Source organism: Equus przewalskii, chromosome 17, assembly GCF_037783145.1.
Source record: "Equus przewalskii isolate Varuska chromosome 17, EquPr2, whole genome shotgun sequence".
NCBI classification, from domain to species: domain Eukaryota; kingdom Metazoa; phylum Chordata; class Mammalia; order Perissodactyla; family Equidae; genus Equus; species Equus przewalskii.
In genome coordinates, this window is record NC_091847.1 from 52,781,531 (window position 1) to 52,800,456 (window position 18,926).

At 38.3% G+C, this 18,926-nt stretch overlaps 1 protein-coding gene across 7 annotated transcripts in view; it reads right to left on the reverse strand.

Moving 5' to 3' along the window:
- Nucleotides 1–17,377, reverse strand: part of GPR155 (G protein-coupled receptor 155) — a 41,360-nt gene extending 23,983 nt beyond the window's left edge. Inside the window, exons 1-7 of one of the 7 annotated variants that reach the window (XM_008528268.2) lie at nucleotides 17,042–17,377; nucleotides 13,296–13,497; nucleotides 12,542–13,038; nucleotides 5,425–5,824; nucleotides 3,098–3,263; nucleotides 2,036–2,191; nucleotides 395–478 (exon numbers count right to left, since the gene is read on the reverse strand). In XM_008528268.2, coding sequence (XP_008526490.2) covers nucleotides 395–478; nucleotides 2,036–2,191; nucleotides 3,098–3,263; nucleotides 5,425–5,824; nucleotides 12,542–13,007 — 1,272 coding nt within the window. In that variant the 5' untranslated portion in view covers nucleotides 13,008–13,038; nucleotides 13,296–13,497; nucleotides 17,042–17,377. The remainder of the gene's footprint in view (nucleotides 1–394; nucleotides 479–2,035; nucleotides 2,192–3,097; nucleotides 3,264–5,424; nucleotides 5,825–12,541; nucleotides 13,039–13,295; nucleotides 13,498–17,041) is intronic. The other 6 variants (XM_008528270.2, XM_070581570.1, XM_008528269.2 and 3 more) reach the window with 6 other exon arrangements.
- Nucleotides 17,378–18,926: the final 1,549 nt, after the last annotated feature.

Consider the following 18,926-nt stretch of genomic DNA (forward strand, 5'->3'; position numbering starts at 1 on the left):
ATATTCAAATGAAAGAGATGACAATATTCTAAATGCTAACCTTATATTTAGTAATGGTTTACACAGAAAATAAACTTTTTTCTATTATAATTTGAGACATTACAAAAATTTAACTAGAAAAATAAGATAGAGTTCAATTTTTAATGATTCAATTATTTCTATTAAAAATGCAAAATTATCATCGAATGCCATTAGCTTCAACTCTATACAGTTCAAGACCTATTGCAATAATTAATAAATTAGGCATAAATTAATTGTAACCAAATGATAATTGATTGCATTTGGTAATACTTCTGACTTTATATGTGGAAAAACTCAGCAAAGTAACTTTCTCCTCTATAGTAGTGGAACTGATGAGGAAAGCACAGTTCTACACCTCTGTAGGTTTACTAACCTGCGCGATGAGTAAATTAGTTGTAAGCATATGAGGAAGCTGTTTATATTTCTTACTCAAAAGAAGAATAGCCAAAGACCAGATCTTAAAGACAAAAGGTTCAAAAGTTATTCAGGTTTCTTAATCTTTGTAATTACTTACTAAATAACTCATTGATTAGCCTCCTTAAAGAATCCTTTTTATCCTGGTTCAGGAAGAAATTCCAATATTTTATTTACTTTAACCTGTCTAGTTCCCAAAAGGGTATTAAGGCAAATTACTGTATCCAAAGTAAAATAAAAAGCACGGAGAGGGGCCAGCCCCATGGCATAGTGGTTAAGTTCGGTGCACTCTCCTTTGGCAGCTGGGGTTCGCGGGTTCAGATCCCAGGTTCGGACCTACTCTATTCGTCAGCCACACTGAGGCGGGGAACCACATATAAAGTAGAGGAAGACTGGCATAGATGTTAGTTCAGGGCTAATCTTCCTCAGCAAAAACAACAACAACAACAACAAAAAACCATGGAGAGAGCCTCTCATAAATTAACTAACTGTCCAATAATGACAGGGTCTTTAAGAACTAATGCCTTGACCAGGGCCATGTTCTAACTTTCCGTACCTTCAGTGCTGGAGTGGGACACAGGCTCACAGCCAACTATTCAGGAAAAGAGCTTTAGTGGGAGATGCAGTTACAACGCACTATTCTAAGTTTCCTTTTTTGATTCCACCATATTGGCTCATAAGGTATCTAAATTCCAGGCTGTCTTACTTCAAACAATACACATTATCCACTTGAAGATTAATTGTCTTGCATTCCTTATATTTAAAAGGATTGAGTTTCTATTCTACCTACACAGTGCCCAGCTAAGTATGCTGGTTGATTTCCTTCTTTCCTCTCCTCTCATTATCAATCAAAGTTGATATTGCCTCTCTCCCAAAACTTCCCTCTTATCAGTGGGCATAGATTTTAAGAATATATAACAGAAGTGAAATCTCCTAAAAATTACGTGAATCACACATTTATTCGTTGCCAATATACATATTCATCCCACCCCTTTTCCTTTAACAGTGAAAGTATATTTCCCCCTCCCCACCCCCGCCAGAATACTGCTTGAATTCAATAAGCAACTTGAGCTATAAGATAGTCTATTTGTCAAGTGTTTAAGTGTTTCATTTGAGCTAAATATATGCAAAAAGTTTCATTAACATTAAATGGGCAGTTGGAGGTGACCTCAAAGACCCCTTCCAGCCCCATGCTTCTACAACAGCTGGTATCTGTATAGTGATTCACCATTTCAGAATGCTTTTCACATATATTGTCTTATGTAATCCTTAAAACAACCCATGGAAATAGGTAAAATTATTCTATTTTATAGCTGAGAAAACTGAAACTTAGAGAGTTTAAGGTAACTCCACTGAGACACAGCTAGTCTGTGACAGGGCCACGAGTCAAATCCAGGTCTGACTAAATCCATGCCTGTCAGCTGTACAACTCTACCTCCCAACTGGAAAGATAGAAGATCTGTCTTCTATTTTATGGGCAGGCTTCAGCTTTCTCTATTGCATAAGAGATTAGATTTTTAAATCCCTAACTTCCTATTACCAAGCTATTCTCAAACTCATTCTGTGGTTTTCATCCATTTTTACACTGAAACATACTTACCAAGGAGACCAGGCTGATAATACTTATATCAAAACTAACATTCTGGATGGCATATGCCAATGGCTTAGGGTCCATAGTGGGAAAGGTCAGTAACCAGGCAGAAACGTACATGATTGGCGCAGACACAAACGTGCTTATCACCATCCCTGAGGTTATCTGCAAAAATGAGATCAAATTGAGGAGAGTCACAGTCTCACTTAAACGATTGCCTTAAACTGTAAATAGCCACAGCACACTACGGCATTCTAAAATAAAAGCAAGAATCAGTAAAAAGACATTTCAGAATCTGGCATGTTATCTAATGCCATGCTCCCCCTTTCTGAGAGTCCATAAAAGAAAACACGATTTCATTCCCTTGGCTCTTCTTCCAATCTATGCTCAATTTATATCTGCACACAACAAATACTGGACAGCCCACTGCTGATGGTTACCTTTTAGGTTCTAGAAAGTAAACCATATTAATGATCTAATTAAACTGATGACCAGTTTCCTTCCATACCATTTCATAAAATATAGGGCAATAAAAGCAATTCAAAAGGAGAAAAATTACTATACAAACCTTTTACAGATTAAATAATGGAACTGACCTTCATTAAACAATTTAGTTCCTTCACGTTGTATTTCAAAAACATTTACTCTAATGCTGTAGATAACATGTACAATACGCTTAGACACTGTTAACAATTTTGTGTTAACTGATTTTAGCTGTTTATTGCAGTTGATTACATGGTGTTTTGCATCTGATGGTTGAATTATCAATGCATGAAACAGATTTTTTTCCCCTCAAAATTTCAAAAGTTACCTTTCTGTAATAACTTTTAGGTTTAAGTAAGAGTACAGCAATAAAATACTTGAATCTAAAAAAAACTTAATGAAATAAGCCATGGCTGAATAAAGACCCCAGATTAAATAACTCTACTGTTACATGATGCCTCTTTATTTACAACGAGGTAGTTTATAGATATCAAATTCTCATAAGAGAATGCTGATTTCTATGTTTCAAAAATTCATTTTTCTATTAATCATACAAACAATCAAACTTAGAAAGTAGTATATACATACAATCTCTACTTCCATGTTGAACTGCGTTGCAAAGATAGCCACTCCTGGTGCTACGGGGAAGACACCATACAAAAATGCATAATTTGATAAACTTGTGTGGTTGACTACACTGTCGCCCTTGTCCAAGAGTTCCACCATTTCTCTGCCCAGAAGCGGTAGCACCAGGCTGAAGAAACAAGAAACGCATCATTACTTAATATCAAAGCATGTTGGTTCTGAAGTGTTAGATTGCTCTAGTGAACTTGGCACTAGGTTCTTCTTCTCCTGCCCAGAGTGGGTATCTATTTGTATGTGCAATTCCCTATGTGCCTACTTGTGGACATTTTCTTAAAAGAACCGAGAATTCAACTTGGAGCCATTTAAAATGTACGATATTCTAGAAATATTTCAAATATCAGGGATTAGAAAGAAAAAACTCAGATTTTTTTGTTCTACAAATAATTTTCTTGCAAGAAATGTGTAAAAGTTGCCATTATAGCTGCTGTTTCTTGCTTCCTCTATTAGTTCATTGAAATGTTAAAAGAAAAAAAAGATTGACAATCTGAGTGAAATTTTTTTTCATGAAAATTACTAAACTCTTTTTTGGAAAAAAAGCTGATCTTTATTATGATTAGGGGTTTAAATGGTTTGGTAATAATGGTGCTCAATTAGATTCTAAAAACCAGCAGAAAAATAGGTATCTTACAATTAGCTCTTCATCTTTGTAAAGACAAAAAGGTTTAGCAAAGGGAACTGAAACAACTGAGATAGAGCAGAAAATTAGTGAAATCCAGACCTGGTGAAGGGTCGATTATTAAACAAATCTTATAGGATTACATAGAAAGAGCATATCAACAGTAATTGAGCTAATGGAGCTTTCCTTTAAAAAGACCCAGACTAAGGTTGATAACACTCACAGCAGCAACTAGAGAGACGCTCTAGGATGGACTAAGAACTGCTTTTATAGGTTGTTTGTTGTTGTTGTTGAGGAAGATTCGCCCTGAGCTAACATCTGTGCCACTCTTCCTCTATTTTACACGTGGATCACTGCCACAGCAGGGCTGACAAGTGGTATAGGTCTGCAGCCAGGATGCGAACCCGTGAACCTGGGCTGCCAAAGTGGAGAGTGCCAAACTCAACCACTATGCCATGGGGCTGGCCCCTATAGGTATTTTTTTAATTAAAAAAAAAAGAGATGAAGAAAATATCTAATAGGGATCAAAGACCAGAAAAAAAGATTTTAAAAAATGAGAATATTTAAATGCTACTTCTAAGTTGAAGTTGATAATACTATTATTGTTAGAAGCGTATCTATTACTGTGGCAATACTAATTAGTACTTTATTTCCAAGGAGCATAACACCACCATAAGTAATTTTCAGAACTCATATTCATTTTTATTATTTTGAAAAATAATACTATTTCATCTTGCACCAGTCTCATGAATTTAATGATCTATACAAGAGCTGAATTCAATAGGTAAGCATGCCCCAAGTGTCTTGGGATAATCTTGCAGTAAAATTGTGTCACCTGCACCATGAATAACTCCATGGCTAATGAGCTAAGTAAGCTGAAGAACTATTAACTAAGGAGCTGATAAGAACTTTTTGTTTGACAGACTAGGAACAGACGGTTGATAATCATTCACGTTGACTTACTTATATTAAGAAATTTCAACCAGCATTAGAATTACAAAATATTTCCCCCCAAATTCATGATAAAAATAGTTTAGGGGCTGGCCCAGAGCCGAGTGGTTAAGTTTGCACGCTCCGCTTTGGCGGCCCGGGGTTTCCCCAGTTCGAGTCCTGGGCACAGACTTGGCACCACTCATCAAGCCATGCTGAGGTGGCATCCCACATGCCACAACTAGAAAGACCCAAACTAAAAATACACAACTGTGTACTGGGGGGCTTTGGGCAGAAAAAGGAAAAATAAAATATTAAAAAAAAAAAGTTTATATTCAAAATTATTTTCTCACCATGACTAAGATGCTTTTGAGTTTAGGATTCTAATAGATTTAGAAAACTCAGAAATCCTGCAAAATTCCTTAAAAAGTATGATCAAACTTGAACCATAGGAGATATTAAGTAAAATTATATAAAAGCTGAAGGGAAACCAATAGTCTTTATCCTCTGACAGTAAAAATGGAAATAATAACCTACACGGTCGAAGGAAATGATTTTCTACAATATACCAACATCACATTTTCCTTTAAATCACAACTATTCAATTGAGAGGAATTATTATCACATTACTTAAAGGAGAAAATAGTTGCAGATACATCCCAATGAATTGGCTAAATAAGGCTTTCACAAAGTCCAATCTCCAAGTTAAATAAGTGAAACTTACAGTTTAGCTGTGATGAGAAGAATTAGCACAACAAATGCTGACTTCTTCAGTTTCTTTATTTTTCCCACCATTGTAAGACCAAGATAAAATAGAGCTGATCCAGAGAAAGAATTTCCAAGTCCATCAAGAAAGTTTTCCATATATACGGGCACTTTTTGATCCAGAATAAAATTAAAGGCAATACCAATGAAGACCATAAATACTATTGGGTTCTGTAATACCCGCAGAAATCCGAGTCCCACGATTTTTACTTTATTTTGAGAAGCATTTTGAGTATCTTTCCACTTCTGGATTTCACAGAAGATAAACCCTATAGGGTTTAACATCATAAGAGATATTGGCGCCACCAAATAAATGTACTGGAGATATTCTGGGTACGTAGTTTGATATAAAGCTTCAACTGAAAAACAAGAATTAAAATTGATTTTAAAATGATCACCACAGAAATATATTAATGTATTATGTATATTGTTTTCTGTGCTTAATTATAGGATATTATAAAGTAATCTAAATAGTGCAGAATGACCTCCTTACTCTAGTTTTGGAAAAGTACATTTCAGTAAGAAAGATGGAAAAAGAAGAAAAACACACTATATTAAATAACAATGAGCTTATAAAATGATAATCAACTTTCACAAATTATTTTTAGTAAAACCCACTAATTTTGACCAACTAGAGGCTAAGACTAGTCTCAAAAAAAGGGCAGAATTGTGGAATTCTTCAAAGAAATAATTCAAAATAAAAATATAATAAATGAAACGTTTAAGCAAGAAGGTGGTTGTTGGCTCCCTTGAGGGAGAAGTTTCACTGGAGTGATGAGGCAGGAGTCAGAGTACAGAGGATTGAAGAGAAAGTAGGAGACCACGAACTAAAAAATGAGCACTAAAGTGATGGAGTCCAAGCCGTACAGGAAAGGGAGTGAGGATGGGAGATGGCTGACAGAAAGTAGAGAGTGTCAGGGACTGGAGGCCCCTATGAAGTCCAAGAATTATGTGCAGCTGGAAGTTGAGGAGTTTGGAGTAAGTCAGATAGTGAGCTATTGAATTTAATATTTCCCACCTGACTAGGTAGGATAAGGCCATGTTAGTTGGTGGCTGAAATGGAGTAAAGGAAGACATCATTGGAGATAAGGAGGCCAAGGAACTGAGAGGGCAGAGAATTTGATGCGTAGTTCACAAAGATGCTAAAGTCAAACAAGATAATGGCAAAACTTGGGAGTAGAGAAGATGACAATGAGACAAAGTCTTCAATGAATGAGGAGGAATGATTAGAATGAGGTCAGCAGATGACAGCAATGAGGATGAGGGGTTTAGCCAGGCAGCGTGAACCTCAAAGAAGCAGTTTTTACAAAACAGCAAAGAATAAAGGCCTAGCAGTAGTTCAAGGTGGCTATGAGGATGCCAGTCTACGATTGCTTGTGTGGTATGCAGGCAATGAGAAAATGAGCAGCCTCCATCAAGAATGAAAAGGAATGATGCCTTCAGGGAAGACCAGTGAAGATGCTGAAGAATTAGGGATGGAAAGATGGATCTAAGAAATGTTTGGGAGGGGAATACAGTAGAGTCATGTCAATGCACATTTAACTAACACAAACTCAACTACACTGTCTTAGGAAGACAAAAGCTTCATGTTTTGTTTTTTTTTTCATAAAGCATGTTCCCAAATGCAAACTAATTCCTTCATGGGTTGTTCATTGAAGAACAACAATGGTAGAGAAAAAATCTGGCTGTTAGACTTATAAGAAATGGTACAATGTACACAAAATACATGTGTTGTATTTTGTGGGTGACTTAAGGGATTTTTCACTGTACATGATGACTTTAGAACCTAACCTAACCACTGAGTAACAGGAGACCCCTTGGAAGAGGGTGGGTAGATCAGACTTCTGTAGTTTCTTGGTGGATGTGAGGGTTGCTGGCCTGGTCTTGGGTTGATCAGGGCAACTTAGAGCCTTAGAGTAAGCAACCTGATCTCTAGGTACATTCTTGGCAATGAGTTTTGAAATTATTCAACCTAATACATACAAAGGCTGATTCATAAGTGATTTCAAGTTGAGAACGAAAGATAAAAAAGAACAGCCACAATCACTCACAAGGAGAGAGGCAATCATGTGAAAAACTTGAAAGATTAGGTTTCTCAATTTACACTGAGATAAAGTGACAGAGGTAGGAAAATATATTTGTTTACTTACTTAGGATACATAAGTTTAGTTAATGTCAGGCACATGTCCCATTGAAGTTATGTAACTAGATTATATAACCTTTAAAGTTCACCTTGTTCTCATTAGCCAAAACCTACTTTTTATAAGATTCAATTCCCTTTTTTTCAGCTAAGCACATACAGGGGTTTATATCTCCAAAATGAAGCAGTGGTTAAATCAAACACATTTGATTACATAACATTGCACACATTCTTTCCACTGATTTCCAAATTAGATATACTAGCTCTATAACTCTTAGTGGTTTTCCTTCATATTTCACAAGGTTTCATCTTTTAAGTAAAAAAAGCCACACTTTTGATAACCATTTCTAGATAGCTACACTTTCTCTGATTGCAGTCTATCTCTAAGAGAAAGGTGTCCACATCCGCCCACCACTCAATTTTTAAAAGACAGCATATTTTGGAAAACCCTTGTGTTTTCAATCTGAGCACAAGAATTTTCCCAAGTGGCCAAAATAAAATACATATGGTATTTCCTTTGACAAGTTACGGCACACAAAGTCCCTTAAGTTAATGCCTTTTTCCAGAAATTTACTTTCCTGGCACACTAGCACTTAATCACCATCACATAATGGGCTTTAGATTGTTTTAAAAGCTCACTGCAAATCTAAGCAACAGTCTTTATTGTCTATGACTAAGCAATTACTAAGTACTTTCTACTTTTGCAGGATCTTTTGTATTTTCTCTTCTTGATTCCTACTAATACGACTAGTCAAAAACCTCAAAATTGGGTTACTTAATGTGTTTACCAACTTATATTCTTTTGGTTTTTCTTGACCGCCTTCTTCATCCATTTTATTTACTGCTGAAAACATCACCTAAATCTTAACTTTCAAAAACTAAGATTTTTCCCACAGCTCTCACCACCTACAAAAATAGCTATAAAACCTTTCTTTTGACATTCACAGTCCAGTCTCCACAACTGATCCCTTATTTATCCAGCTCATCTCTCACTATTCCTTAATGAAAAGGAATAGCCAATTTAACTATCAGCCAGTTTAATATCATAGTCATGCTGGACAAACACCAGGTTCATCATTAATAGTTCTGCGTGCTGATCATCATTCTCCAACTTCTTATAGTCTCTCCTCTCTTATCCAAATCTTGCCTACTGTTTAAGCCCAGCCTCATGTACCACTTCTTCCACCAAGTCTTCAATTTACATCATGGATCTCCCATTCTCTGGATGGCTCTGGTACCTTGTTTCATATTAGTGCCACTTTAACAAACTCTAAGTTCCTTGAAGGCATCATTTATACCCCTGAGACCCAGAACAGCACTGAGCAAATCTGAAAAATACTTGCTGAATGGAATTAACATATCAATGAATGTCTAAGGTTTCAGACAGAATAAAAATGTATTAATACACAGCAATTTATATCTAATTGTTATCTGTTAACCTGTTTCTTTTTACATCCAATTTTTTTCACATTCTGAATATTTATAAAGCAGGTTACTATTGGAGTATTTTAACTCAGTTGAACACATATACGAAGGCAAAAGAAGCATAGTCTAATGGGATAGCAAAAAATTGGGAATAAATACTTGTTCAGTTACTAGAATAGGGTTCAATATGGAAATTTCAGCCCATTTCTGCCATTCATTGTGTAATTATTTAACATCATGTATTTATTTATAAATTGGCAGTGCTTTTCTTTTGTTACCAACCTAAAGATGTTTTTTCAAATCTGAAAAACATATAAAAACATATATGAAAGCAGTGACCTATACTAACAAATTAGATGTATAGTCATTATATCAACTATTAAGTTCTAATTAATACTTATAAATAAGGCTCTTGGGAGGGGGAAATCCCACTATGAGGAATTATTATATAGCTTTGAAGAACTAAGACAAAATTAACCACCCACTGTGGCTCCTATTTTGATTCCTGCAGGGTTTCAATCCTAGCAAATAACACAAAGACCCAGACAGGATCCTTCTATTATTTAATGGCATATAGTTAAATGCTTCATTTCCTTTCTGTTTACAGCTCAAGCACTAGAGCATAATTATGATTAGTCAGGGCACTTATGTGATCAGCATTGTTTGAAGGATAAATTATAGGACTTAACTATGCCTTATTAGCATCTTCTAATGACAGAGGCAGGGAGCCATTCTGATTTGCTGGAATCAGCATTCACCTTGGTAGATTCTAGGTTTCTTCTCACACTCGGATTTCTTAAAGTATTTTGAAAAAAATTGTTCTAAAAAGACAGTGAGCTTCCCTTTTAGTCTGTAATAATTCATTGTAGTATTCCATCACTTGAGTATAGATAAATATTTTAGCGTAATTTCATAGACCGTTACAATTGTCATAATACAGAGAAAAAGGAAATATGACTGTCCTTTTTTAATTCATTAATTGATCTGCCTTCTCCTGAGTCACCTGTAAACAGGATGATGTTGTGGAACAAATGCAGTCTTATAAAGGACCTTTCCTATCAGCTACGATGCTTATCTGCCAACAAGAGAGCAAGAATTCCTGGGAGAGGCCACATAACAGAAAGGGTCATCTCCCTAGAGAAAAAGGCTCTCTGAACAAGGCCAGAAGGCAGACGGGCATGGACAGCAATAAGAAATACCTCATTGGAGCAGACACATGGCCCTACAGTTCTGTTCCACACCTTCCAATTTGCAGATATATGAGAAAGTACTGCCTATTCTCTTGGCTTCTGGTAAGGTTATTGTCTACAACCTAATGTTACAAGAGCTCTTATTTGTGATTTAAAAACAAAAATGACAACTCAAAATCTACAAGCATAATCATCACGGAAATTGGCTAGCACACTGCTGGGAACATGATTACTACCAGATTCACTGATCTAATGTGGGACATAAGAGAAGTAGTGATGAAAATGGCTGACTACATTTTTTATTTGGAGATTCTGCCTCGATAAGAAAATGGATAAAACTCATCTAATAGCTCTTTTTCCACTGCTACTCATTTTATGGATTATTTTTAGAATACTGTAAAGATAAAAAACCTTTGATTCTCTCTGAAACTAATGCTAGTTGGGTCTTCTGGAGATTAAATGGGCATGTTGTATAACTGTGTGGCATACGGAATACCCAGGATTTAGAACCAGAAGACCTAGGTTTGGGTCTCAGTCACCTCTTAGCTGTGTGAACCGGGATAAGACAATTAAAACTGTAAGCCTGTCTCCTTATTTGAAAGTGAGGATAATAATATCTGCCCTATCTCAGATGAGATAAGTATATAAGAAAGTACTCTATAAAGTTACAAATGTTTGTTCTATTTATTTAGGGGCTTACTAATCTATGGGAGCATGAAACTATATATTTACAATTTATGCCTAAATTAAAGAGATAGCAATATTTATTGAATATTTAACACTATGATACTGAGCCACTTCTAAGGTCCTTATTCCATAAATATGTTGACAAATTTACATTATTAATGCCCCTGAAGAGGACAAACTCATTAACTCCTTGCTCTTTTATTTCCAAAGTCTTTATTTAAATGCTTGATTCATCCTTAATTTTAAAACTCAATAACCTTCAAGGAACACCTGTCTAGTTTCTGACTATTTAAAACTATCTAAGAGCCTAGTTTTCCCCTCTCATAAACCTCCTGCTTTACTCATAGTTATTTAACTTCTAAGGCATACCTCTGTCTCTGGTAAGCGAGATGTAGGAGGGTCAAAAGAGGAGAAAGATGAAAAGTATAGTCCACTGGAATCCTTTTGGTGCCAGTGGTGAAATAATTTGGGGGGAAGGCAGGGTAAAACTACTGGATAAGAAATCTGAAAGTCAATGGTAGATTTCAATTATCCATTTCAATAAGTTTTTTTCAATCTCTGCTCAGAAGATATATCATCAGAGAGGCCTTTACTGACCCTCTACCTCAAATAGCACCTCCTTATTCCTATCCCACTGCACTACTTTATCTATTTCTATGGCCCTGGTCATTGCCTGATATTATAATTTTATTTTCCCATTAAAATGTAAATTCAATATGTATATGAACTTTGTTCACAGGCATATTCCCAGCAGCTAGCAGTCCCTGGTACGTAGCAGGTCCCTATGAATGAGTGAATGAATGAATGGCTAGATTCATAATATTCAGGTCTTCACATTATGATACCTGATCAAAGTACAACATAAACTTTAATTTAAAAATAAAAATATAAAAAAAGTAGTTACTAAGTATACGTTTTCTTAGTGGCAGAGTGTTCTGGAAAAAATAAAAAGTTTCCTTTCAAGATATCTCAACATCCCAAACTGGTATATTTACTGTTTTATCAGGAAAACACACATACATAGAAATATAACATTAGGCTGCTTGAGGAGTTAGAAAGGTAAAGAAGGAAAAGTCGGAAAGGTAAAAAACAAAGCCTTCACCATTTTTGTTCTTAAATAAGAAATTAACTTCAGCTAAAGTACATTGACATTTTGAAAAACAAGCTCAAAAACAAGTTTTAATGTAACATAATATATATTCTGGATGGTAAGAAAGATAAGGGAGGGAAAAACTCATTCATAAATTTCCACTGCTAACATCTAATAATTGTATTTATATAGGCATATGCCTATCTTTTTTACATAATTTAATCAGAATCTGATCCCTTCTGAGAATTAAACTTCTTTCATATGTGATTACTGAGAAGAGAAAGAATACTACTAGAAAGACGATTCACAAAGTTCATTTGGATATGACCATTTATTTTAGGTAGATGTTTGAAGGAGCCTCAAACTCTGAAGGAAAAAATATAAATCTTCCAAATTTAAGACATATTTAAGAAAAAATATGAAAAAATTTTTAGATATAAGTATCTATCACTAACAAATGCTTAGATAAATTAAAGTTTTAAATTTTGTTACCTCCTAAAACACTTGAATTTTTAAAAAACTTGAAAAATAAGGAATAACTTACCAATAGGATATCCCAATGCAAAGTCATTACTCTGTGTAGCAAAAATAGGAAATAGTCCAGCTTTGCTAAATCGACTGTCGGGGCTGGCAACCAATAAGGTTAATACACATACAATGAAAAATACAGCAGCTTTGGCAATTAAGATACTATATAGGAAAGCCCAATCCACATTGGAAAAATTAAGTATAACCATGTTTTTGAATAATAAAGCTGGAAGCGCAAATCTGGAGACAAAATTCCCCAGTCCTTTGGCCTGTGTTGATGTTATGACATTGGCCCTTCCTGCTATGTAGCCACAAAGGACTATGCCAAAGCATTCTAGTAAGGCTGGAAAAAGCCTTGTTATTGACATCGAAGGTGAGTCATTACTAGAATTAAACCCATGTGTTACTGTTGAGGCCAAAGTCTTCGTCATATTGACTGCAATGGTTAAGTTCTCTGCAGGTAAATCAGAAAAAGAATTCATTTTCTTTCACCTTCCAACTCCGATCAGATCTCTGGAAATAAAGGAAGAAAGATTCAGCTTGACAATCAATAAGAAGAATTTTAGCTGAAAGGATATACTGGCAAACCCAGCCAAATAAATATACATAATTTCTTCGACTACCATCAGGGAAAAATACAAGTTCAAAAAAAAAAAAAGGCTGGGAGTGTTTGCTAGCGACAACCTCTTTACTCTCAAAGGTGGGTCAGCTCAAAATATTTATGTTGCTGTCCTATATTCAGTATCAGACATGAGTAAAATAAGACCCACAAGGATTACAGCTGCAGTGATGCACGGCGCTCCTCTCCAGTGGTCCACACTCGAGCTCCACCCAGTGAATGAGGGCATGGGGCCCACAGAGTCTCTGCTGAATGTCCACTCGCATCCAAATTCTCTGGAAATTTCAGAAGTTCTCAGGGCTACATCAAGGAGTCACACCAGACAGGAGGGTCCTTTCCAGCGTGTGGTCATACTTGGGTACAGGATAGGAAGAAGAGTATAGTAGAGTATCACTGATCAACTTTGAACCAGTAACTTAACTGTTCTATGCCTCACTCTCCTCATCTGTGTAATGGCAATAATAGTACCTCAGAGGAACTTGAGCTTATTCAAGTATAGTCCTTATATCACATCTGGCACAAAGGAATCACTTAACAAAAGGTGAATATAACTTTTGGTAGCATATAAGAGACAGAATGAAAGAAAAATGATGGCATCTCACCAACCTACTCTTAGTTCCTTTTACATCAGCCACACATATTGGCCTTCTCGAATGACCCATAGTCCCTTTGTGCCACAGGAACTTTGCACATACAGTTCACCTTATAATGTTCTCTTGTCTACCTACCTATCACTCTCTACATAATAACACCTACTCATCCTTCAAAGCATATAGTTCAATAATCGCTGTATCACATAAGACTTCTCTAACCCCATAGCTAGGCCAGGAGTCTCTCGCATGTAGACTCATACAGAGTCCTTACTTTTAGAACACTTTTCTCAGTTTATAGTTATACTACGCATTAGAGTGACCACTGATTTATGTCTGTCTCCTTCACTAGACTTTCAGTGCCACAGAAGCAGGGATTGTGCATGTTTTTGCTCACCGTTGTGTCCCTAACGCCTAGCACAGTGCCTGGCACACAGGAGATGTTCTCCCTCTCTTTCTCTAAAATAATAACTTGCTCTTAAATAAACCTTTCTCCCTTTAGTGGATCAGTGTTCTCTTTTAGGATCTATTTTCATGGACGGAAATCTTTTTTTTTTTCTGAATGATCAAGTATTCTAAGTTTTTCACTGTAGCAACAGGCCCAAGAGCACAAAATGTGTTCTGAAACGTTCTAAAGCTGTTCAGAAAATGTTAAAGTACACAAAATGTGTTGTAAAATGTTCTAAAGATGTTCAGAAAATGCTAAAGCACGGAAAAATTCTTTATGCTAACCTTACAATACTTATCAGACCCCACCCTTGCTACCAGGGACACAATGAACAGGAGGTTTGGACCACTCTGCAACGAATCAGCTTTTATTAGTAACTTGAAATTAATATGGTGACAATTGCCAATTTCTAAGCAATTATTCTGGGTTAACCATCTAAAGTGAACTTATATAAGGTAGAAAGTAAAAAAGCTCTGGCTTCCTGAAATTTACAATGCCCAGGTTAAGCTCTCAAACACCCACCTCACATTAAAAAGACTCAGATATCTGGCAGGCCAGAGATCAGCAACAACTGATACACAGGGGTGTGGATGAGATAATTTTCTCTGTGCTACCCTGGTATAAACTGAACCATTTAGAAACCTGACATTTAATCTGGATCAGGACAAGTATTTTTCTACTAGGATTAGATGGGAGTGGTCAATATACCCAAAACCTACAATTACTCACATACTTGAAGTTTACCATATAAGCATCAAATTATATCCTGGGAAGGCTACTGGTTGGTACAGGGACGCTTTGTTGAAGTAGGAGCTGGTGAACAATTAAAGGAGCCCATGAAAGACGTGGACTTAAAAAAGTCAGTGCTAAAGAACAGCACTTAAGTAAATTAGCCCAGTCTTCTGTTATTTTTACAAAGTTCCCTACATTTCTTTGCCTGGAGCATTCAGAACTCCTGCTGCTCACTGCCTCTTATTTGTACTGCATTCACATATCAATGTATTCCGATAATTTCTAACCAACAGTTTTACCTAAACTAGTAGTTGTTCAGTGAAAAGTGTCAAAGAGACCTGAACCCAATTTGGGGCCTTATTGCTTATCAACAGTTTGGGCAAGTTACTTAGCCTCTCAGAACCTTAGCTTCCTCAACTCTAAAATGAGAGTAAAAACCTCCTTAGAGGGCTATTGTGAGGACTGGAGATTTTATACACAGCTTTGTCACAGAAGCTTATCACAAACTAGGCTTTCAAGAATTGGTAGCAATTGCTATTAGGCGTGTAGTCCTAATAATAATGATAAGAATGGTAACAAATTAAATATAATTCATTGTCCTATGCCAGTTCATCAAACATACTTAGTATTAAAGATCCTCCACCTAAAATAGAGGGACGGAATGGGTTGTAAGGTTATCAGTTTTTGTTATTTACCAAACAATTAACAGGAGTTCAACTGAATTTCGTTTGATCTCAAATAGTTGTTAGCAGGGAAAGCAGAGCGCTTCCTTTTTCTCAAGGTGACAGTCTAATAACAGTTGTAGCAACACTCAGGCTTAACTTTCAGTTAGTTGAAAATTAAGAGAAAAACTTTGAAAAGTAATCTGCCCCTTCCCATGAGGTTTTTAAAATGTTTCTCGACACTATAAAGGCAATGCCTGCTAATTGAAGGGAAGTCAAAATAACCGAAAAGGACTTACAAAGTTTTATCTCATCTTAATCTTTTTCTTTTTTTCCAATGGGAGGAAATATGCTTTCTAAAGCATTATTTCCAAATGAACAGGAAACACAGCAACAGAGGTGTTCAAAAAATTATATCCAGTCTTTTCATCTGATTAAAAACAAAGCTTGTTATGGAACAGACAAGTTTATCTGTCACAGTAAAAGATGGCTCTCTGACCGCTCACGGGACGGAAAGTGGAGAAATGCTATATGCAAACCACTTCAGACCACTTCATATTTGGTTTAAGTAACACCAAAGAACCACTGAAATTGTAAACAACTGCTATTATTAAGTGAAAATGGGGAGGAGGGTTCTGATCAACTTCAAAGAGAAAGCTTTAACCTCTTAGGCTATTTCCCAAACACCCAATATCCTTTATCCTGTAGGAAAAGCATAATACAGTGTGATGTTATTAAAGCACCCTTCAACATCAACAGTGAGACCATCCACCCACTCCCACCTACTTGCAGGGGACCAAATGCCCTCCCTAGAGACCCAGGGCGGGGAGCGCTGCGCACTGCCTCTTCCCTTGTCGACAGGGGCAGCCTATGGCCCTCCAAGATAAGAGTGTGGAGAGGCGAGTCGCTAACCAAACGGGCCGCCCAGAGAGCAGATGCCGCTCAATACCTGGGCAGGCAGCGGTGGAAATTGAAAGGCAGCCTGAGGTCTCTGCCTGGGATAAAAAGTTGTTCGCTCAGCTTCCCCAGGGCATGAGAGTCACAACGTCATGTTAACTGACAGGCTCCCAAAAGGGGTAAGGGGGAAAAATTTGGCGCAAAGCTCCCGGTACGTGGGCAGAAGCTCCTAGGAGGGCAGATACTGACGCCACCCTTGGGGATAAAGGGAAGAGTCCGCGAATGACAGGATGGACGACCAGCAATAAGGTGCTCCTCAAACTGGGGATGGCAGTTCTGTCTCCGGAGGGGACAAGCAGCCCCTTCTCCTACGTAAGCCTTCGCAGGTGGCCCCGCACGTCCTAAAGGCGGGCACCGCGGGGCAGAGGTGAAGAGCCGCGGGCTGGGGCCTGAGCACCAAGGCGGGGCGCTGCACACTTGCCCAGACCCGGGGCTTGGGGGCGGACACCCGGGGCCTCCCAGGCCGAGCCAGGACCGGGCAGGTCCGCGCGCCGGGGGCCCATCTCACCTGCTATGTCTGCAGCCCCCGGGCCGCAAGGAGAAGGGAGTCGGTGCTCGCGGTGGGCCAAGAAGGGAGGAAATCACTGTCATCTCCCACCCCGCGCCCTCCTACTGGAGAGGCGCCGGCTGCCGGCTACCGCAGCTTGGGCACGTTCCGCGAAAGTAAAGAGCCGAGAAGCCGCGGCCAGGTCAGCTCCTCCCCGCGCCCGCAGCACCGCCCCGCCCCGCCCTCAGGCCCCGCCCCCGGCCGGGAACCTCCCAGCGGCATGGCCCCAGAGCCTCCCGGACCCGGAACCTCCTAGCCTCACGCCCCGGCCCCGCCTTCAGGCCCTGCCCCCGCCGCGAGCCTCCACGCCTCAGGGCCCCGGGCCCCGCCCTCAGGCTCCGCCCCCGGCTGCCGGGACGCCCAGCGCGCGATCCCCGGCCCCGCCCCTCCAGCCGCTAGCCGCCCCGCGGCTAGACTCCGGCGGCGGGACTTCCGGCCGCAAGGCTCTCGCAAAATGGCGGCTGCTGTAGGGGATTTTTAGTCTCGTTTTCCCGTCCTCAGCTCGAATGCGGAGGCCTTTTATCATGCCGCGTGACCTCAGCTTCGTGTGATCCGCCAATTCCTCTCTTAGTTTAGTCATGTTTATAGCAGAGTTTAAGAGCAAGGACTTAGACCTGGGTCAGCAGCCTGCCTTCCACCTTCCCAAGGCAGTGTGACCTTGACCTCTCTAAATCAGAGATTAAAATGTCTAAAGCTTTAGCGCTGTGCTTGATTTAGAATAAGCTCCCAGTCCTGACTGCTTCTCTTTCTATGGTAGGGGAGACTACATGCGCGTCTCCTCACTGTGCTGAGAAGAAACTGGTTGTATTGGTGGGAAACTTCCAGAGCTTCTTGAAATGAGGGGGTCCCAAATATAGGGCTCCGTTTTGAAGCCTGAAGAAACTCTGTATTTGAATTTGTATTTTGGAATCAAAATTATTTGAAATTTGAAAATATTTATAACTCTCAGTTAATATTTCCACAAGCATCTGTTCTTTGTAAAGCCTCTATTTTGCGTCTAACTTTTTTGTCTGGCAACTTCGGTGTCTTCCTAGCACCTTGGTAGTTTTAGTGCAAAGATACAAAAATATATGGCTTAACTTGAAAAATCATAGTGAGCTAAGGGTTGGTTAAAGGATCTGAAGACTAAGTAGGAGAAAAATAAGCAGAAACTGAAACTATAGAAAAGTCATGCATTCTGCTCCTGTTCTCACTTCACCTTTGTTCTCTTCTTCATTTTTTACTGTCTTCCTTGTTTCCCTTAAACCTAGCTACTTTTTCTTTAGTCTTCTAAATATATTATCTCAGGGCTAAAAGGGTTTCTGTTTAGAAAGTATGAAGGTTAACGCAAATAAATTCTGATTGAACTTTGACCCTTACGGAAATACTGGAAGATAGGCCTGGAAAGGTAAGTTAGGATCAAGGTCTAGGAGGTTCTTGAGATTAGTCATAAAGTTTGGACCTTATCCTTTGACCACAGTAAAACCATTAGGTATTTTCTCACAGGAACGTGTCATAATGATTACAGTATTTCTGGATATGTAATCTAGAAGCTTCCCCAGTGTTAGTTAAAAGAGAGAGTGAAAGCAAGAAAAACAGATGCCTTTGGGAAGAACTGAGATGTGACGAAGTGAATACGTACTCTGGAGTGATGATAATGAAAAGAATGGAGACATTGAATGAAAATGTCCAGAGAATTTTCAAGAATGTGAAAGGGCTGAGAGACATTACAAAAGGAGAACTGATAGGGCTCATTACTGGTAGGGCTACGGAAGGGAAGGAGAATGAACATAGGTATTTGCTCATCCATTATAGTAAAGAAAAAGAATTGAACTACGGAGCCTCCAACATCCTTCCTGGTTCTAAA